This window comes from Hesperophylax consimilis, chromosome 9, assembly GCF_061612785.1.
Source record: "Hesperophylax consimilis isolate HC1 chromosome 9, BYU_Hcon_1.0, whole genome shotgun sequence".
In the NCBI taxonomy this organism is placed as follows: Eukaryota; Metazoa; Arthropoda; class Insecta; order Trichoptera; family Limnephilidae; genus Hesperophylax; species Hesperophylax consimilis.
In genome coordinates, this window is record NC_142844.1 from 4135702 (window position 1) to 4158812 (window position 23111).

Below are 23111 nucleotides of genomic sequence, written 5' to 3' on the forward strand. Positions count from 1 at the left end.
AGTAGGAAGAATGTTGCAAAAAAGCATTTAAAATGGAAAATGCATTGAGAAAAGCATTTAAAATGCAAAATGCAAAATGGTTTTTAGAAAAGCATTTAAAATGCAAAATGGAAAATACCCATTTTGCATTTCCATTTGAAATGGATTTATTTGAAATAAAGCAGAACTCTGGTAATTTCCATAATCTGTGCCTAAAAGTGCGACGGTTAGGGAAATAATTACCATCATTATTTCCGAAATCAGTAAAAAAGTTATTTAATACTTTTAATTATTGTATTTAGAATAGTTATATAAAAGAAAAAAACCTCAGTGGACATTGTAAAAAGAAGTCAAAATTATGTTTTTCCACCATCATATTAAAACAATATATTAGTAATCACGCCAATCTTTGAGATAAATGCGAAAAAATTACTTTAGTGTTTAAAGATACGATAAGTACTTACTCAGCCCTTTTTATTTTTCATGTCGATCCCATCACTAGCAACTGTCAAGTCAACCCCTACTTTTCTTTTCGAATGACCTTTGAGCAAGGTGACCGCGATATTAAAACATAACTAGAAGTTGTGTTCTAGTTATTTGACCGCTACCGGCGGTTCAAATCAAAGCCTATTCCTTTATCGCATATATTTTGAATAGAGCTATTTCACTGTTTTCAGTCAGTTTTCCACCGGCATCAAGATGACCAGCAACCAAATTGATCATGAGAAACGCAAGCAAATCAGTGTCCGCGGAATTGTAGGCGTAGAGAATGTAACGGAGGTGAAGAAGACTTTCAACAGGCATCTCCACTACACGCTGGTGAAGGACAGGAATGTAGCCACCCCCAGGGACTACTACTTTGCCCTCGCCCACACCGTCAAGGATCACCTGGTCTCCCGCTGGATCCGCACCCAGCAGCACTACTATGAGACTGATCCCAAGGTAGGTGCTCCCTATTTCTGCCGCCTACTACTTTAATTGTTGACTTTTCTCTGTGATGTTCCCCCGGCCACCCCGGCACCGAGTTCACCAGTCGGTCATATCTGCTTTACTTCCTTCTAATTTCATGTACCAGAATTTTTAAAAATACATAGTTAATTTTAGAGCAATTTAGCCCTAAATTTTGTTCAAAGGTTGAATGAATTGACCTTGACATTCAAGATTCAAATGGTGAGGGAAATAATTGATCCTTCGAACTATGAAACATTTATTAATAGAATAGTGGAATACTATGTTCAAATATCAGAGATGATTTTAATTATAATACATACATTTTACGTTTTATTTTATTTCAAGATTGATTTTGCACTGTTTCTAAATAAGGGCTGGGCTGGATTGGGGATTGAAAGTAATTTTTATCCCAGGAATGATCAACTGAGGGATTATATTTCATTAGCTCACGGTGGGATTATGTGTATCTGTTTGTTTTGTAAATTCAAGATATCATGTGGGTAGGGCATGCCAAATGTACACAGTAATATGAATGTTTTGTGAATTATTTTTATAATCAGATAATCACACAAACAACGATATTCACGCACTTGTTATTCACACATCCTTCAAATAGAAATCCTGTAAAATTTAATGAAAACTTTTTCTTTTTTTTTCAATGCGGAAAATATTTCCATCACAAGGAATTTTTTAACTGCAAATTACAAATTGTTATTTACAGAATCATTGGCTTATAGGCTAACAGCTTCTCTTACCATCGGCATACTGATTTTTATTTGTTATATCTGTGCATTCTTCAGACGGATTCTTACTGTGCATTGATTACTGATTCTTATTGCACCTCAAACGAACCACTTTTCGTACTTTTATATAGATTTCATGAAAATTGTAATTTTATTATAATCTACCCAAGTAAGTGAGGTGAGTTTTGAAAATGCAAACACTTAATCTTGGTAGCTGGAATGCCGATGGGACTTTGTTTTTACGGGTTTTATTGATTTTTTAAATAGTGCCGATTACTACCTTATTATCTGTTTAAATATATGGCAAACGTTTATAATTTTGGTTAATATTTTTTTCTCTTCTGAAAGCAATAAATTATGCTACTTATAAAAAATAATATGATAGCAAATGATTGATCACTAATATTGATAATCTTATTAGTTACTTTTTAATAAACTTACAACTTGGTAAGTATAAATACAGTGAAATTCTGTTATCACATGCAGCATTTTCTTATTATATAATACAACACTCCCTTTCTCTTGGAGAAACCCAAACACCGAAGGTCAGTGTACGAGTGGAACTCGCTGGCAATTTTACCTTCAGTATTTTCTGTAGCCCCCTAACCTTTTATAAGACATGAGATTTATATTTTTATCCAAGCATTAAAATATTCCGGAAACATTTTGATTATTTCTCCACCCCCTAATTTTCACCAGTGTAATCTTTCGTAACCTTTTATTTACCATGGATAATTTTAAAATGCCCGTATTGATTATATCCTGGAGATATTAATATTATTTTGTTGTTAGAATAATTATTTTTCTTTTAATGGAAACTGATAGAAACTTATATTTGAAACATTTTTTTAACCTTTGCATACCTGGAGGTAAAAATCTCGTATCACTTAAAGGGGGTCACTAGGGTCCCCCATATACTGCTGAGCTTTAATATTCCTTTTGCCTAGGAAAACTCAGATATTAGTTTAATTTTTTAATATACCTGGTAAATGGTAAAAAAGATACGTAGTAAAACATTGAGCGTAACTCAAATACATATTATTGTGGCCCTTTCCAGTGAAATGCACTTTTTATGTCCGCACTCCCGGCTTGTTTGTAGAGAGGAATTAAAAAAAATTAATTTGTATCAGGACATGAGAGGGTAGAGTAATTTCGTCGGAATTGAATAGGTGTTTGTAAAATAAATTATAAATTTGTAAAATATATGTAATTTTTTGCCGAATAGTTTTTCAACGTTTACGTAAATTATAAAATATTTGATGTAAAAAGACAACTTTGATATTGCACAAAACTGAGAACTTTGGGGATGTGTATTAACCAGTAGCGGTTCTTCCCTTAGGTCAGTTGGTGTTTGTCCCCCCCCAAAATTATAAGACAATAATAATAATTTATGTGCATCAAAAAAGCTGGTCTTATTTTTATTCATAATTTATTTGAAATATACCGCGAAACGAAAGGCAAATTAATTAACGAGCAGTGACATCTGTTGTCTATAATAGTAGCTTTCATTCACAAGTCCACACGGTTGGCTGGGTCAATTTAAAGAATGTCCCCTTTTCCATCTTCTGTCCTTATTCGCGCCATAGAATAAACGAGTTGGCACTACGTCTTTCGTCCAAGTAAAAATTAGGTACCGAAGAAAGCTTAGGGACGCTTAGGTCATGGCCGTGAGGCAGACACTACAGTGAATATTATATGTTTTAAAGAAATGGTCACATAAACATATGTCGGTTTTTCATTTTACACGCTTGTCGTGTGTGGAACATTGGTTGTTTTTCAATTCCTTCGCACCCAGTATCTTTGGATACTGGATACTTTGGATACTTGGAGACGGGCATTTCAAACTCTTATTTTATTTACTTTAATGTTGTGCACAACTACATTAAAACCTAATCTCTTAAAAATAATTTGCCGTAAGTGCATGGATTGTGTAGTTATTTCCAATTTACTATATTAACTTAATATGTATTTAGAGTCACGGACTTACAAATTGATATAGATAATAATGTATGGGCATTTTTCACAATATCAAATGAAGATTAGTTGAACATTTTTTTTCAAATGACCTACCACGACTGGATCCCTAGAGCCAACTCCGTTATTAACCCCCCTACCTGATAAAAACTTATATTTGAAACATTTTTTTAACCTTTGCATACCTGGAGGTAAAAATCTCATATCACCCAAAGGGGGTCACTAGGGTCCCCCATATACTGCTGAGCTTTAATATTCCTTTTGCTTAGGAAAACAGGAAGGTTAATAACCCTTTAAAAATACTTTTGAATTTTGCACTTTATTAAATGTTCTTTTTATCTTCTTTTCCCAAAATTAAATAATTGTTGATGGCCATTGATTTATCTAGATTTTTAAATAAGAATAATAGTGTTAAATGCTGGCAATTAATATTTTTTCTCAATGATTTGTTATCATCTAAAGTCGGTTTATTTATATTCATATTGTATTGTAACAGTTGACTTATTTAATCTAACCTAGTTTTCTCGCTGTTCTAAAGAAATTAGGGTGCACACCGAGTAGCGTGATATCTAGAAACTATTTAATTATGATGCTCTACTTACAATTAACTATACTGATCTTTGATCTATGACAATATAAGCAAACCATAAGATACAATTATTGTACATTTTGCCAACATAAATATAAAACTTATTCATCAGATTGATTGCCTTTTGATTAAAATATCTAGATAAAAAATTAAATTAAAATTTTCTTCTCCTTTTCAACATTGCATCTCTCCTTCTTATGGAGATACTCCATACCAATATTACAATTATTGATTAATAAATACATTCATTTGACTCAGCAAAAACGGACGGTTTCGTTTGAAAGATTCCCCTATCGAAACGATTGATGGGGATTTTACTGTATTAATTTTTTTTTTTCATACTGCAAAGGGTGCGGCTGTGATAAAAAAATATTTGACTTTAACGACCTTCACATTTTTAGCATTTCTTTCCAGATTGGAATGTAATCTCATTATTCCATGATGGAATCACTATTTAGTGCCGAAATGTTGCATGAAATGGCTTTAAAGAATGTTTAGTTCAAATTCTTTTTTTTTCCCTTCTACTTTGCTCTTCTCCGACTTTCTTCCACATCACCACATTTCCCGACTGAATGTCATAATCCCACTGCCTCTGGTGTCTTGTGTCACGCTAGATAAGAAATAAAAACTTCTTTTAATGCTCCGCCACATTGTTAGTTTGTTACAAATCAAGATAAAAGTATAAATACTGCTTATCTCTAACTAAAAAGCATAAATAAATACAATCCTTTAAAATAGTTCAGGCTAATTTGTTAGGTTTTGTGAACAAATAGCTCGTAGAATCAATTTGTTCGCTTTTGGAAACAGCCCATATGGTCTCATCGAAATCCTTGTATCTCCCTTCCTATCATTGTGAGAAATATGAACTAAACAGTGTTAGAATGAAAGAACACCACAATTATATTCAAATACAGAAAAGTTAACCACAGAAGAATGTATCCCTCTATGAAACCAAAGGGTGTGGCCGCAATTTGAGAAAACAATTTTTTCTTAATTATTTTTATATGAAACAACAAATAAGTGAGGTGGCAACAATGTTTATAATATATATCTATCCAGTAAAATATGTATTTTAATTTGTTATCAGTAATTTTAGTTCAGCGTTTTGACGAAAAATTTTAAGGTGAGACATTTTTTAATTTTTTATGTTAGATTTCAAAATTTTCAAAAATTATACGTTTATTTCTAATAATTAAATGTGAAAGTGTATTTCATCACTTTTCAAAAACAATTTTTAGTTTTCGATACGTTTCGGATACGTTCAGAAACGTTAAATTTAAAAACTAAACATATTGTAGCAAAAAAATTACTTCCGGTTACAATATCCAACGATACAGATAATAAAAGTTGTGAAATTTTATTTTTGAAACAAAATAGGTATTTATCTGGTATGAAGATAAGATTTCTGAAAAATATATGTAATAATATAATAGGCTTTAGTTATTTATAGGTATTATTCATATGAGATTCGAAACAGGTAAAGAATTTTTTTTTTAAGCAAAAAACACAAAAAATCATATGATTTAAAATGAGATACGGAGAAGTAATATTATTGAAATAAAGTTTTAAACATAATAAATATTAGTAAGATAACCATTGATAAGGTATATCATATTTGTAATTTCATAGACTTTTTGCACCTAGATTCAAAGCAATTAAATGTATCTTCCAATTAGAGTTTAAATTAAAACATTAATGGAATTCTATATTTATCTTGTTGCTATTCAAACATTGCTTGTCTAGAGGTCCATGTCTCTGGGCAATGATAGGAATAGTGTGACAAGAGGCATCAGTAAATGCAAAACATGTTTGTATCACTTCTTTGCACAACACATTACCCTTGATTGTATTAAACCCAAAGGTTCAAGAAAAGGTGAACAACGGCATCAACAATAGTTATTAATAGCATGAAACTAGTACACAAGAATCCCAACTGCTCCCAACCGTCTGGAGCCAGTGAGACTATGGCATCCCCAGGGAGGAATTTGAGTCCATTTAAAAAAAAATTATCAATGTTTACATTCAAACTTAAATATTTAGATGAATTAAAAGGGAAGATAGGACAGGGAACTAGGTCCAGTGGACAAATTTGTGGTTTAATGCGTTTAGAATCGAATACAAGTCTATCGGTTAGATAAGCTGTCATCGGCTGACAAACACGTCGCTTTAGGCTTTTTTCCTGAAAAAAATGCCTTCCTGTGCTTTTGAGATTTACACAAATCATTCTCGAGCAAATATGAGAGTAAAAATAAAGAAATATTCAGAATCGTTTTTTTTTGGTCTACAATACTACATTACTCTACATTTCCACATTACTCAACATGAACATGTTTTTCAAAAGTCTAAATATTTTTTAACTCAAATTCCTTATTGGGGTATGTTGTGAGGCTGGAGGTAGGGGGGAGGGGGGACAAGTATTTACCTATTCAGATCTGGTTACCAAACACCACTAAAACCATTTCAAGCACCGTTTCCATTCTAAATTATGGTATTTCACCACGGCAATGCTGAAAGTTTCTACCACTCTGAAACGTGCCGCAAATATAATAGGTACATATTATTTTTAATTAACAAATTGTGAAATGAACACAAATTAATCAAATAAAATCTAAATATTTAAATACAATTTTTGTAGGACTACAGACTCAGAGTAGTTTGAATGGTAGAAACAGTCTGCGATGCCCGTGGAAGACTTGAAACTTTAACCCAAGCCATTCGTAACCTAGGCTAAAATAAAACTTACTTGCGCACGCCGGGACTTGAACCCGAGACTTCCGGATTTGTCCGAGGATCTTAACCACTCATCCATGAAGACCGTCAAACGTTACGTTGACAACAATTGAAAAAAACTCCGATGCCGCAATCGTCAACTGTTAAATTTAAATGACGCCGACGTTGACGAGAACTCTAATAATAAATAATGATCCTAATAATCCAAACGTTGGGAAATTCTGACTGTTGGGGCTGTTTGGATATTGGATAAGAAAATCCACAAAGATGTCTAGTATGAAGATAAATAATCAAAAGACCATAATAATATTCACAAAGTATAAACTGTTAGACTTTTTATTTATTATACAACACATAGGAGTGTGTTGTTTTGAATTATATTAATATGTAATTGCTGGTGTTATCAATAATATTCCGACATGTGATGGTTCGTGGCCATCTTAATGGAAGTTCAATCAGGTATTAAAAAAGTGAGAAAAAAGCCCCGTGTCACAGCACAATGCATTGATTTCAGCAGTTCATTAAAACTCTTTGGCTAATGAATATTATGTCCTAGGTTATGAAATATTGTTATGCGAAAATCACAATTTGCGCAAGAAACTGTTCGTTTTTTTAAATTTATTTTCCGTGTAACTTATACTTTAATAACAACTATAATCACAGAAAAACAAACTAACAGTACAAATTTGGTGTAAGGCACGTATGGGATTCATTTCAGACTCGCTCTTGGGTGGTGTCATTCAGACGGATGGATTTCTCAGTGCAGAAAATTATAATACTAATTAGAATGTTTTTTGTGGGAGATCACTGCACAAACGTAACTCAAGCCTCGAAAGAACATTACTAGCCACACACATCGTATTCTATTTTTATCTTTTTTTTTCTGTCCAAAAAACTAAAATCCAAACAATTGTCGAAGTAAATGATTACCAATTGGCGGGATTTTTTCATTGACAGTTGGAGTTAAAAGATTGTTGGAATAAAACAATAATAACTTAGCATTTTATCACCATGATTTTATTTAATTTAGTTTCGCTTAACACAAGCAGCATCAGGGTACAAAATTAAACTTACAATAAAAAATAAATTTATTGTATAAACAGCATAAAAAGTGAAGAGACAGTTTTCTTACTAATTCCCTGCACAAAAGAAATGTGTTTTCTAAATATCAAATCGAATTTGATACTAAAATTTCATTATTTAGAAATGTCAATGTTTATTTGAAATGCAAGTATCTCAAAGATGATTTTATCTAGTTTATAAAATGGAATTTCTTTTTAGGACAACTTCAAAAATAAGAAATATATAGCACATTTAAAATACCTCGGAAGCATTCCGAAATTCCATGAAATTTAAACATGTCGTTAGGACTTATTTGTTATGATATTTTAAAGCCTGAAGGTTTAACAAAAACCGCCGCTGTTGATGACGGCATCTGGCTAGTTATATTTTGACTAGTACTAATGGATAAGAAGGTCGAAGCAGCCAACGTCTCTGCCTTTTGCTGTTGTTTTGCATATATTAAAGATAAGCTCTGCCCTAACCCGTCTTCCTAGCCTAACCCTCGTGGGAGCAATAACATGTCATTTACTGCGCCATTATCAATTTCTAAACATTCTTATTGTTTGATAAAAAAAACATTTTTAATAATAATAACATGTCATTATTTTTTTCCTTTCTTTTCAATGTTAACAATGGAATACCAAAATAGAAATAAATATCTCAAACTTATTATTTTTTATTAAACTGGCGAGAGTTGTATGAAGATAAGAAGTTTTTAATGCATGAATACTTAGTAGGTGAAATCAAGTAGGTACCTACTTTTTAATGACCTTTGTGGCAAAGTATTTAACTCCTTGGTTCTAGGCTCAGAGGTCACAGGATCAATATCTGACCTGCCCTTGAGGGCAAATAATTAATAAGAATGGTAGGAAGATAGATAGAATAATTAATAAGAATGGTGGAAGATACTTTGTATTGCGTTGTTTAGTGACCACTTTTGAATCGTGAGGCACTTCTCAACCAACTTCCCTCATTTTTTTCCCCTTTACCACTTCCTTCAGTCTCTCAACGAACCAAATTTGTGTGCCAATTTGAAAGGTCAATAATTATTAGAAGAATTTTTATTTTTTTTGAGATTTTTGTAGTTACCTAATAACTTATTTTACTTACTTCTTTTGTCGTATTGTTATATTATACACTTATTGAACTCCTTTGTACAACTTTCTATGATAATGTATGTACATACTCACATTGTACCTACTTATCAGCTTGAGCGATAGCTACCCGAATTTTTGTAGGTGATTTTCTTGAATTAAAATGAATTATGTAATTTAACAATTTAAAAAAAGTAGAAAATATGGGATATTCAGTTCATATGTTACCGTATTAATACATGTAGGGGTATGATAATAATTAAATCGATTGACGGAAATCTTCATCGCTCGGGTGGTTATATCTTGCATACTCTTTTTATTATGTTATTGTGCTACACACTTATTATACTCCTTTGTGCAACTTACCTGTAATGATGTATCTACGTGCAAAAGCCATCCGAAGCGTGAATAAATAAATAATAAGAAATAAGTAATATTTTTTAATGGGTTTTTGACTAGTTATGAGTTATGACCAATGCATGGATTTCACTATCCACAAGTTTAGTAGTGAACAAAGTGGAGTTTACCTGGGCATGTTAACTTATATTGAAAATATTTACACAAATAGAATAGAAACTTAGGCAAAGTGTTTGCAATATTTGATTTTGTTTTATGAAAAGTCATAATACACAGTTTACGGGTTTGACTTATTGATATCCAAAAGACAAAGGCTGAATACACAAAGTCTTTGAGACATAAATCTAATGAGGCATGTTTTGATTGCAGAGGGTTTACTACCTGTCCCTGGAGTACTACATGGGCCGCTCCCTGCAGAACACCATGATCAACCTGGGCATCCAGGGCTCCTGCGACGAGGCCCTGTACCAGCTGGGGCTGGACATTGAGGAGCTGGAGTCACTGGAGGAGGACGCCGGCCTGGGCAACGGGGGCCTCGGCCGCTTGGCTGCCTGTTTCCTTGACTCCATGGCCACCCTGGGCATGGCTGCCTATGGCTATGGTAATTACTGATATCTGCCTAACTCACTATATGTCTCACTATGTCTCCACAATACAAACACTCCTCTACTATTATACGGACTCTTTAACCTTTATTTATTCGGCTCATATGTGATGCTGATGATGATGTTGTGTGCTTTATGTGATCAGTCAACTGCTATATCCCCGTGTGATATTGTGATCCATGAAGTTTTACTAAAACACTGTCAAATTTGGTCCCACGATTTTTGGCATACATATTATGGAAAGTGTGCAAAAACATTTCGAGCGATTACTTGTCATAATGTGCCTAATTTATAGAACCTAAAAATATGGGATAAACAGCAAAATATAGGTGAATTCATTGGCTTTAAACTGCAGTAAGCAGTTCATGTTTCCATATTCTTATTTTTAGGAATGATATTAATTATTAAATAATATGGTAAATGTACATATGTACACAACCAATCGCTCGAGTGGTTACAAAGTGATGTAACCACTCGAAGTCATTAAAAGCGATGAAAAAAATCACTTTATATAACTTTTTAAAGGTGTGTTGAATTGTCATTTTGATGAGTTATCCGGTCATCGTAAAAATTTTGTCAAAATGTTCCGTCTGGTGGAAGAGGTTGCGTTGAAAAGTTTAAATGGTTAGACTCGTTTTATTATTTGATTCACTCAATTGTGCCAACTTCTTCTTACATTTACTTGTATTACAATATATTGAGAATAGTGAAACAATTAAATACATATTTACTTTTGTGAGGAGTGACTAAAACTCGTGATAGAATTACTTGAACAAGAAAAAACTAAATAGTAGGAAGAATACCCATATGTGTCTAAAATATACACAGTGAAATATTCCCAAGTTATCATTAGTTGAATAGTTTACAGAGTAAATATGAGATGGGCTTCACAACTATTTTGGGAGCAATGTCTAATTTTGGATTATGTTAGGTCCAATGAATGGTAAATGCCGGTAGTATCATTGTCCAATTTTTAGGTTAAATTAAGATAAAAACATGCCGAATCTTTAATATTACGTATTAACCTTTTGCAATAAATATTAAATACTTCATTAACAACCTTTTTTGCAATAGAAAACGACATTATTGTTGGCTCTTTTGTCGTAATTTTATTTGTAAAAAAGTTTATCAAAACTCATGATATGAACCAAATTTACAAATCCTACCCAAAATGAAATGTAAATTAGAATTAATTCTTGGAATCACACTATTTTTACTTAAATAAATAAATCAATCATCCGTCAACAGAATTGTCTAAAGTCTAGCCAAATATTTTTTGTAAAATAAAACACGAGATTGAACACATTCTCACCAGAATAATATTATGATGTAACCATCATAAATGGCATAACAAGCACAACAAGCAAATTCTAAAACACATGCAGAGGGTCAAAAAAAGAATAAGAACCATCTGCAGTCATTGAGTTGTATAAGTAGAGTCCTGTAAAATATTGTTCCCGCGCGGGAATTAGGAAGGGGGGGTGAGGCAACTGTCGATGTCGCCCGAATCCTTCCCACTGCTCAACGAATGAAGAGGCCTGTGGCCAGTCACGTAACTTGAAGTTACCGGCGTAACAAATTCAAGTGTTCTGGGTGCACACACCAGTTCTGTTTTTAACATCAAAAGAGCCATTTTACACAAATATTGATTATGGTTAAACCTTATTCATCCTCGGTGAGGATATAATTATATCTATTTGTTACAACAACAAAAGAAGATAATAAAACACTTATTATTACTTACCAATTAAAGATTACGCTATTATTCCTTTCCATCTTTTCCAGAGCGACTTGTACAGTATCTTAGCGTACATGTTGGCATTTTGCAGTTATTGCTGGAGACCTGTATCCGGCGAGCTCTTGAAACCGACTGAAGCCCGTGATAATTACTAGCCCTAAATTTTTTATTTATTTATTTCATATATATCCCGTTAAACTACAGTTAAGTAGTTTGTCAAACAGGATTTTTATTACAACTTTTTACAGATTACAACTTAGACCTTAATTTATACAATAACAATAAACTTACACATTAAATCGCCTAATACAAATTATTGCTACCTAGTAGCCATGTTTTCAGCAAATATCTGACTCTATTTGGAAATTCGCATTTCTTAATATTACCAAGTAGCATATTATATATTTTAGGCACATTATACTCAAGGGTTCGCTGTCCGTATTTATTATTATGTTTAGGTACAAGCATGCCTTCATTCTTTGTGAACCTTTATTGATTATGTAATATTACTATTATTATTATAATTGTTGTCCATATTTAGAACGCTCGAAAGAGATAGTGTGCAAGCAGGTATAATTGAAGGGAATGCTTTCGTCAGTCGGTTCCTTACAATACATGCTCTTTATTACAAACATCACAATATAATATACCTCAATGTGTGCAGTCTTAATAATTTATTTCATTTGTTTGTCCAGGAATCAGGTACGAGTATGGAATCTTCGCCCAGAAGATCCAAAACGGGGAGCAGACCGAGGAACCTGATGATTGGCTTCGGTACGGAAACCCATGGGAGAAGGCTCGTCCGGAGTTCATGCTCCCCGTGAACTTCTATGGCCGAGTTGAAGACACCCCGCAAGGCCGCAAGTGGGTCGACACCCAGGTACCCATAATAATAATTAAACAAATTATATCTTACCGGTTTCAATCCATTAGGGACATCTTCAATCCAGTATACAGATACCGGTCATCTCATTTATCCGCTTTATTTTACGCTCTTGGCATTCCACATAATGTTGTTGAGATTTTCTTGTGACTGTTGCCAAAAGTAATAAATTACGAAAGGGGACAACTGCTAGATCTCGAATAGATGGCTGATCTCGATCTACGTGCTAAGTATTTAACACTGAAAGTCACTCAAGGGGAAAATTATATATTTTCTTGTTTTATCTTCCCAACACGGGTCTACAACAGACTATTGAATTATCGCAAATATGTATGACAATATAAGAAAGGCAGTAAAATTTCTTATTGAAACTGAAACAATTTCTCCAAGAAAGTACTTAATATCTATAATAGAAATGTATCCACCTTTTTGTCTATCCAAGTTGGTTGGAATTACTACCATACAATAACTAAACGCAACCCGCTTGTTTAAAGTGTTAAATAACACTTTCTACACCATTGTATCTGTACATGTTTTCACATTCACATGTACATGAATATGATGTCCGTGCCTTGTGGCGGACTTTGCTTTGCTTATGATGAACGGTATACTTATTATGATAGCTTCTAATTGTTTTGGAAAATGTTTCCTTTAACTCTCGGGCACGCGCGTGTGTGGTAAATTGGCCCTGGGCGCTCAGTATACTCAAATTACTCATAAGACGTGAGGTGGCATAAGGGTGGGGTGACGGGAACCATTTGGGACCACGCAGTTCAGTACCATAGTTGATGACCTCGAGGAAGATGGATCCTGCGCTCATGTTTATTCTATTTTTGATCCATTTATTTATTTATTTCATACCTATGTTAGGACGGGTTGTTTCACAGAATTTTAATAATTCGTCAAGTTAATATTCAAGTTCTGTTATTATCGAAGTACTGTGAAACAATAACAGAAATAATTGAAAAAATGACAAATTAAATTTTAACTTTGAAATTTGATGAATGGTTTATTCTGTGAAATAACCCATCCTTACTGTTTACCATTTTTCTGTTCATTGGTGTTCAAAAAAGCATAAGTAATTTATTTTCTTCAAATTTCTAAATATATTCTTCAAAATTTCATTAATGTTTCCCATTTCTTAAGCAAAAAGTGCAAAGTAAAATAAAAATGCAGCCAAATTGCCGCCAGGTACCCTGAAAATGCAATTTAATAAAGCAATGGATAGCATGTTGATTATGCCCTCGGCTAGTGGTAGAAGACCAATGATGGCTAATGATAATGTGTTGTCATAGGTTGTGTTTGCCATGCCGTACGACAGTCCCATCCCCGGATACCGCAACAACGTCGTCAACACCCTCCGTCTCTGGTCCGCCAAGAGTCCCATCGACTTTAACCTCAAGTTCTGTGAGTAAATCCATATTGGTATGTGCTTGTTTCTTGTCTTCTCACTGCCCCAAGGCTACATTAAATAAGGAATAATATGAATGCATAATCAGTGTTATTTTCTAACGTTATTTATATTATGCCGTGTCAATCTGCATTACAATGTTGATTTAAATATTGACTTGATAATCATTACATAATATATTATGAGCTGAATGATGTAAACATATTGATTTCTGTAATTAATTAATCAAATCTGCTAATGATAATATGTCATTACTCATATTATAACATCCCTGCATATCTCAAAAAATATGGAATAACTTTTTTCAACTTTCTTTTAAGAGGAAGCTACAAGCCAACTTATATCATAGGTAATAGGCATTAAAATCACTTGACAAACGGAGTCTAGAAACGTTCGATTTCAAGCAAAAAACTGTTTTTTTTATTTATTTTGTAAATAATTTTATAAGAAAGCAATATAGTTAATCAAGTGAAACTGTCACAGATAATCTTAGCTATAACACTGTATTTTTTTTAAAGTTGTTTCTTTTATGCGTTCACACATTTCTATTGAAAAAATATTTTTTTTAGTAGTTTGCATTTATATTTTTTATTGAGTAATTTATTTTTTTATTTGTTTTCTACTCAAGCAAAGCGATAGGAAAACTTTCAATTTATCTGAAGGATATATTTTGGTATTCATAATGTACACCAATTCGTTGTAAAGATTAATCAAAAAAGTGATTTGGCTAATTCATTCTGCGAAGCTTAATTCGCCTTAAAACTACATTTGCGCCATGGTTTGAATCGACAAAACAAATGTTTTTACCAATCACCGCTCCTTTTGTACAAAGTTTGGTAAGAATGCGTATCACAGAATTAATAAGTAAAAAATATAAAAGAAAGTAAAAAAAAAGTAATTTCGTATTTTTTGAGTATATTTATAATTTTTTGTGGGTAAAAAAATAATGACTAAATGGTACGATAAATAATATGATTTTGTTGGTTGCAGTCAATGATGGTGATTACATCCAGGCTGTGCTGGACCGTAACCAGGCTGAGAACATTAGCAGGGTTCTATACCCCAATGACAACTTCTTTGAAGGCAGGGAACTCCGTCTGAAGCAGGAATACTTCATGGTGGCTGCCACCCTTCAAGTAAGTTGCTCTTTCACTACCAATTTTACTACAATAAGTATGTCTGTGAACTTTTCTCTTTACCATGTTCTGACTTGTAACTCCTTTACAGGATATTATCCGGCGCTTCAAGTCATCCAAGTTCGGGTCTCGCGAGCCAATCAGGACCTCCTTCTCCACTTTCCCCGAAAAGGTGGCCATCCAGCTCAATGACACCCATCCTTCCCTAGCTGTAGCTGAGCTCATGAGGGTGCTGATGGACGTGGAGGGACTCGGCTGGACCGAGGCTTGGGACCTCACCGTGCAGACCTGCGCCTACACCAACCACACCGTGCTCCCCGAGGCCTTGGAGCGCTGGCCCGTCTCCCTCATGGAGAACATCCTGCCCCGCCACATGCAGATCATCTATCAGATCAACCACAACCACCTGGAGGCCGTGTCTAAGCGCTGGCCCGGAGATGCCGATCGCATGCGTCGCATGTCCCTCATTGAGGAAGACGGAGACAAGCGTGTCAACATGGCCAATCTCGCCATCGTCGGCTCCCACGCTGTCAACGGAGTGGCGCGCATCCACTCCGAGATCATCAAGGATGATCTGTTCAAGGACTTCTTCGAGATGTTCCCCGAGAGGTTCCAGAACAAAACTAATGGCATCACTCCCCGTCGTTGGCTGCTTCTCTGCAACCCCGGCCTGTCCGACCTCATCTGCGAGAAGATCGGAGAAGACTGGACCGTGCATCTGGAGCAGCTGGAGCAACTCAAGCGCTGGGCCACCGACCCCAACTTCCAGCGTGCTGTCATGACGGTGAAGCAGGAGAACAAGCTGCGCCTCGCCGCCTTGCTGGAGCGTGACTATGGCGTACGTGTCAACCCTGCCTCCATGTTTGACATCCAGGTCAAGCGCATCCACGAGTACAAGCGCCAACTGCTCAACTGCCTGCACATCATTACCCTGTACAACCGCATCAAGCGCGACCCCCACGGCAACCACTGCCCCCGTACTATCATGATCGGAGGCAAGGCCGCTCCCGGCTACCACATTGCCAAGCAGATCATCCGCCTCATCTGCTCTGTGGGGGCCACCGTCAACTCCGACCCCATTGTGGGAGACCGCCTCAAGGTGGTGTTCTTGGAGAACTACCGCGTCACACTGGCAGAACAGATCATCCCAGCCGCCGACTTGTCGGAGCAGATCTCCACGGCCGGCACGGAAGCTTCTGGAACCGGTAATATGAAATTCATGCTCAACGGCGCCCTCACCATTGGAACGCTGGACGGAGCCAACGTTGAAATGGCTGAGGAGATGGGACAGGAGAACATGTTCATCTTCGGCATGACGGTGGAGGAAGTGGAGGCCCTGAAGAGGCGCGGCTACGACGCCCACTCCTACTACAACTCCAACCCTGAGATCCGTCAGTGCGTGGACCAGATCCAGGGTGGCTACTTCAGCCCCGGCAACCCCCAGCAGTTCCAGGACCTCGTAGACATCCTGATGAAGTACGATCGCTACTTCCTGTTTGCCGACTTTGAGGCCTACATTAAGAAGCAGGACGAAGTCAGCCAGATCTACCAGGACCCGACCAAGTGGGCGGAGATGTGTATCCACAACATCGCCTCATCTGGCAAGTTCTCCAGCGATCGTACGATCTGTGATTATGCCACCGAGATCTGGGGAGTCAAGCCCACCTGGGACAAGCTTCCCGACCCCCATGAGTCCGTGTCCAGCTCCTAAGCACTAGGCCCCGAACCACTGGGCTGGCTACTGGCCCCACTCCTGGCCACACTCCTCCACCTGCCGCTTCTACCAATACTAACAACGAGCTTGGGACTCGTAATCTCGCAGACTGCGTGTGCCATAAATATCCCAATTACTCTATTACTTGTTATAACTGTTATAAATATCTTTATCTTAAACCTGCGATGGCAATTGCAATTGAGAATTTACTATAAAATTATTTAAATTTGTCTTTTGACACAATCTTTGTTATTATTATATCTGTGTTCATTTTTTTATAATTGTAATTGAATTTAATGTTTATTTATTATGTAGACTCAAAAAAAATTTACTAATGTCTCCGTATTATGTAGTCATATTCAATAGATAAAAAAAATTATCTCTCGCTTGAATAAATTAGATTGTGGTGATTTACACCTTCTCCTTAGAGATTCATATATTAATGTCTTATTAGATAACATTTATCTTAATGGCAACTTAGATATATTAACCTTTGAATCGAATCACTTATTCAACCGTAATATGTAATAGTATTTGAAGAATTATGTCCAATTTGTGTGTATTGAAAAATTCACCTATTTTCATGTCAATGAAAATAACTATTTATTTTTTAAGAAATAAAACAAGTTTGACTCTGGGTCAACATAATATTATATATATTTTAAGGTAACAATTTATAATCTGCACTGCAGTATTTCCATAGAATTGTCCCATTGGTTAGCTGCTCCATACATGAGACATAATATGATGGAATGTTAGAGTGCAATAAAATAAAAACATCACGTTTTCTAATAAATATATAATTTCGATAGAACAAATGTTTTATTTAAGAAATTAGCATTTAGGCACCGAGCATTTGAGCATGATTCAGCGAGACATGGCTGGTTAGCAATACTACACTCTCCCGTCCTGTGTCATATTAAGAACAATATGTCAACGATGCAAACCCATCGCAGCGTAAATTATCTGTTAATCTGGCAACTTTCCAACTGCCAAAAATCTGGCAGCCAATTTATACATTCTGGAAAGTATTAAATATTATTGCAAGAGCATTATTATATATTGATAAAAGTCAATGAATGGCTGTTGCTACTGTCAAATAGCATTTTCAGAATGATTTACGCAATGATAGATTCGCAAGGAAGATTGTATCAACTAAAAAACTTCCATTTTACTTCAGTGCCACATTTTAATGACCTAACAACCATAGTTTATTGGAGACCGATACCTTTTGAAGAATATATTTTGATACAGATTATACATTATAATATTATTATTGTTCTTAGTGCAGCTTTTTATTAACACCAATTATTACTAAGATAATGTTACACTTACACTGTATGTAAGTGATTGTATTTGTTGAGATTAACAACAAGAAACCTTTTGGGTTTGGTTGGCAGCTGACTGCAAGCACGTGTGGCATGTTTATGTATCTACCTATTTGTTTCATTCAATTGTATTTTGTAATAAATTACTAAGTCAAGATTGCTGTGGATTAACGTGTTTCATTTCTGCTTGAGCTAATAATTTAAATATGTAATCTACCTAACAAAAGGGTCACCATTCGTGACTTCAATCACAAAAACATAACATCAAAGAAAACCATTCATATACATATTGTGACACTTGCGCGACACTCGGTGTGTTGGACACCATTTAATTTAAAGCTGCTTGCAGGACCAAGCAGTAAAACTCTGCAATAACAGGTTTTAAGCTTCCAAAGTCCAAAATAATATCTTCTCTTCAATCAAAAACGATTTATGATTCCAAGTGATTTTATTTTATTTCATTGTTACAAATTGAAATCTTGTCTTACAAATTACAATTTTCGAAAAAAGTTATTATTTCCATCCTGAGAAATAATTATCATTGACAGTTTAGAAATATGTACATACTAACTGTCTTGTGTACCCGGAGTAGCTCAACTTTTGTCTACTTTCAATAAATATAATATCCATTTATTATATACAAACCTTCCGGAAGAAATTCTCTAAATGATAGTGAAAACCTTACAAACTCCGTTGCATAGTTTAGAAGAACTAAATGAACAGAGAGACAAACGCGGATAGTAACTTTGTTTTATACTATTTAGAGAAGTACGTATTTACTTGCATGTTTATCTATAAAAAAATTCTTTTAATTTAATTTTTGGTTAGTTTGAAATCGTAACAACAAATAAACCATTTTCATTTCAGTTTGAAAATGTAAATAAATCATCAAGAATCACAAATTATTTCAGTTTGAATGAGTATTTACAATCAAGAATAATACCACAAATCAAATATTTATAAAGTTTTCCAATAAGAGGTGTTATTTTGAATAGCCCGCTATTTCGGTAGATATTACTTTTGAAGCTGTCATTTTTTGACATTTGACAAGTAGAAACTACGCCATTAATAAAAATGGAACGATACACGCTTCAACAACACATTGAAATTATTAAAATTCACATGGTGAAAATTTGGCAGAGACGGTTTGTAAAACTCGAACATTTTTAGGTCGTCGTGAAGCAACTTGTCGGACCGCAATACAGAAATTGGTGGAAAAATTCGAGTTGGGACAACTTAGTGATGTGAAGAATAAAATCCGTGCACGTCGCTCAAGAACAGCTGAGAATATTGCTGCTGAAGCCGAAAGTGTTGAAGAAAACCCAGGTTTGTCCATTCCTCATCGTTCTTTGGATTTAGGCATTCCACAAACGTCATTACACCGTATTTTGCATGAAGATTTGTGTCTTAAGGCTTATAAAGTTCAGTTAACACATGAACTCAAGGCGGCCGATCATCAACAACACCTCTAAAATAAAATAACACCTCTTATTGGAAAACCCTGTACTTATAGTTAATAACTAAAACTAAACTCTGTTGGTAGTAATATGGACGTCTCAAGCCCAGCCAATAGAGGAGGATTTGTTGTAGGGCTAATCACCATACACAGTAAAAAAAAATCCTCGATTGCGAACACCGAAACAAATGTTTTTGTGGAAATCAAATCACACCCTGGGATGTAAACGACGATTCCACAAATTAATATTCACTCTATAATGATTGTTATTGAGTAAACGCCTGTGCGGACTTCTTGATCTTTAGGACGGGATGTGTAATGCTTAAAGAGTAAATTTATTGAGTATTTAGTAAAGATAAAATGCAGATATCTAGATAATACAAATTTAAGCTTTGCATGAAAAATAATTTGATACATTTTGTAGTTATAAGATAGTCTAAGAACGGGTTGTTTAAAAAAATTTGAACAATTCATCAAATTTCAATGATGATTTTCCAGTTCTGCGAAGGTTCTATTCAAGTTCTGTTATTATATCATTATGGACCAGTTCACAAAACTGAAATAATAACAGAACTTGAACAAAAACCTTCACAGAACTTGAAAATCAACTTTCTAATTTGATGAGTTGTTCTGTTAATTCTGTGAAATAACCCGTCCTGGATAAACGAAGGAATTAAATGCAAAATCTTTTCATAAAGGTTTTGGGAAAATGAATACATATCATACTATGTACGTACCTACAACAATGGAATAACATTTGGTTTGTTTGAGATTACTTTCCTTATTGTCAACAAGTCACTCTTGGCCCGTGCGTCTCCTCCAACTTTTCTTCTTCCACCCTCATCTCTCTGGTCTACTCACAATATACAATGTACATATATAAATATAATTCTTTTTATATCACAATATATACATGGAAAGATTTTGGTTTGAGCACCCAAATCCCATGCGGTTTTACACTAAATATGATACATCAATAGAGTACACTTAAGGCGATGCACTACGTTGTGTAATATTTTAAATTGAGCCGCTATCAATAACAACCCTTGCGTAAATGGTGATAAGGTTTAAATTCCCGCTTAACACCATCCGCCTGTTTTGATTTATGCAAAAAAAAAACATGGCCAAAAAGTGCCTTTTATTTTATTTTGTGGATTTTCAGGCATAAATATTTCATTTTTTTTCAATTATTTTATAAATAACGTAATTTGCCACATTATACAATAAAATCATAATCGAAAATGGGTTCGTAAGTAGGAGATTTTGAACTTTAAAGCAGTTTTCATAGGCCTTATACATTATTTTTTTCTGGGCTTATAAAAAGACTTATCTAAAAAATACTCGATTATTTCAAAGGTCAAGATGTATTATACTCGCAGTATTTAATTAAAGCATCTGAAACATTTCTAGGCGACCAAATTTTCAAACTAAAAACACATGATTTTGCATTACTACGTATGGCATCGCCTTAACTTGCAAATACTTCCCAGCAAGAAGCATATAATATTGTAACACTATTACATCACACTCCATAATATCAATACTATAAAACATTAAAAACTTTATATACATACGCATGGATTCAGCGATTATATCCACACTTGCTTTTGCTAAAAACTTTATATACATACGCATGGATTCAGCGATTATATCCACACTTGCTTTTGCTAAAAACTTTATATACATACGCATGGATTCAGCGATTATATCCACACTTGCTTTTTGCTAGAAAATATTGACTTGTTACATTGATTAAGTCATTATTAGCTTTCCAGTAGTGAGATCAGATCTTCATTGCTTCTTGTATTAAATTAATTCATTCCATTGAATAATGAGCGGCAAATCTTTTAACCGTAACGGGAAAGTTGAAGGTAATTATTATTGATGCTCCTAAGTAGTAACATGCATTTGTACAGCGCCCTCGAGGAGATTTTTCACAAAAATGGCGCTATACAAATCATCCAAACATTATTATTACTAACACTCCTCTTAAAGGTACGTAACTTGCGTACAACCAAACATCATACATTATTTTCAAGAAATCTCCAAGAGATAGTAACAAGGAGATTTCATCAATATGGCAACGGACATTCTGAACACCTGTAGAAATCTAACAGAGATGGCAATAGTCACTCTGAACACCTGTCAAGATCTCCCAGAGATGGCAATGGTCACTCTGAACACCTGTCAAGATCTCCCAGAGATGGCAATGGTCACTCCGAACATCTGTCAAGATCTCCCAGAGATGGCAATGGTCACTCCGAACATCTGTCAAGATCTCCCAGAGATGGCAATGGTCACTCCGAACATCTGTCAAGATCTCCCAGAGATGGCAATGGTCACTCCGAACATCTGTCAAGATCTCCCAGAGATGGCAATGGTCACTCCGAACATCTGTCAAGTACTCCCAGAGATGGCAATGGTCACTCCGAACATCTGTCAAGATCTCCCAGAGATGGCAATGGTCACTCCGAACATCTGTCAAGATCTCCCAGAGATGGCAATGGTCACTCCGAACATCTGTCAAGATCTCCCAGAGATGGCAATGGCCACTCCGAACATCTGTCAAGATCTCCCAGAGATAGCAATGGTCATTCCGAACATCTGTCCTCAGATGGCAACATTCACTCTTGAATGACAGAAATGACAATAGTCACTCTGAATGCTTGAGGATATCTCCGAGTGTCTGGGACATCTTAACATTCTATATTGTATGGGTGTGTAAATTGGCACGCAGTATTTGTCTAATAGTCTTCGATAGTCTCCAGCAGGTTGGCGGTGGTATTCTGATTGGGAGTGTCACGCAGTAGCAGTGAAGACAGCAGCAGGTCGCCCTGTAGCAACACGGCACGAACCCGCTCAGGGGGTATGCGGTGCGCAAAGATGCCGATGAGGCTATCCCCCACCCACACGGAGTAGTGCTTGTCCTCACAGCTGATGCGCAGCTCCAGCTCCGCACCGGGAGCCAGCAGGGCAGTCTCTGTCCTCTCCTCGGCTCCCCAACATTCTACGCAACACACAAATACAAGATTATAATTACATTATCGTGCAGAAACTCCCAAATTCAAGTGGAAAGTTCTCACTCCAAGAATACTTTTCATATTAGTCAAACAAAACACATGTTCAAATACTTTTGAATACATCACAAGTGGGGAAGAGATATCTATTTGACAGGTGACAAAAGAAAGTGCACCTGGTTTTATTTGAAACTGTAAGGCCCAGTTGTTTCGCAGAAATTCAAATATAACCTTGTCATCAATTGGCCATTTTGTTTTTTTTTACATTTATTTGAAAGGTCCCTGTTAAATGCCGATTCTAGGTGCGTTTCAGCTTTCTATCAAATTGTAATAACCTGATAAGC

General features: G+C 35.2%; 2 protein-coding genes across 4 annotated transcripts in view; one reads left to right on the forward strand and one right to left on the reverse strand.

The window, feature by feature from the left end:
- The first annotated feature begins 511 nt into the window (after positions 1-511).
- On the forward strand, positions 512-18461 carry Glyp (glycogen phosphorylase). Its single transcript, XM_089635561.1, has 6 exons — positions 512-921; positions 9849-10080; positions 12518-12702; positions 14001-14112; positions 15107-15252; positions 15344-18461. Exons 1-6 carry the CDS (start codon positions 679-681, stop codon positions 16961-16963), a joined length of 2538 nt encoding a protein of 845 aa, XP_089491687.1. The 5' UTR covers positions 512-678; the 3' UTR covers positions 16964-18461.
- The window catches only part of LOC149420809 (32 kDa beta-galactoside-binding lectin-like), a 33105-nt gene continuing 27593 nt past the window's right edge, over positions 17600-23111 (reverse strand). For all 3 annotated transcript variants that reach the window (XM_089635564.1, XM_089635562.1, XM_089635563.1), the window contains exon 6: positions 17600-22757. In XM_089635564.1, the coding sequence (XP_089491690.1) occupies positions 22495-22757 (263 nt within the window). In that variant the 3' untranslated portion in view covers positions 17600-22494. The remainder of the gene's footprint in view (positions 22758-23111) is intronic.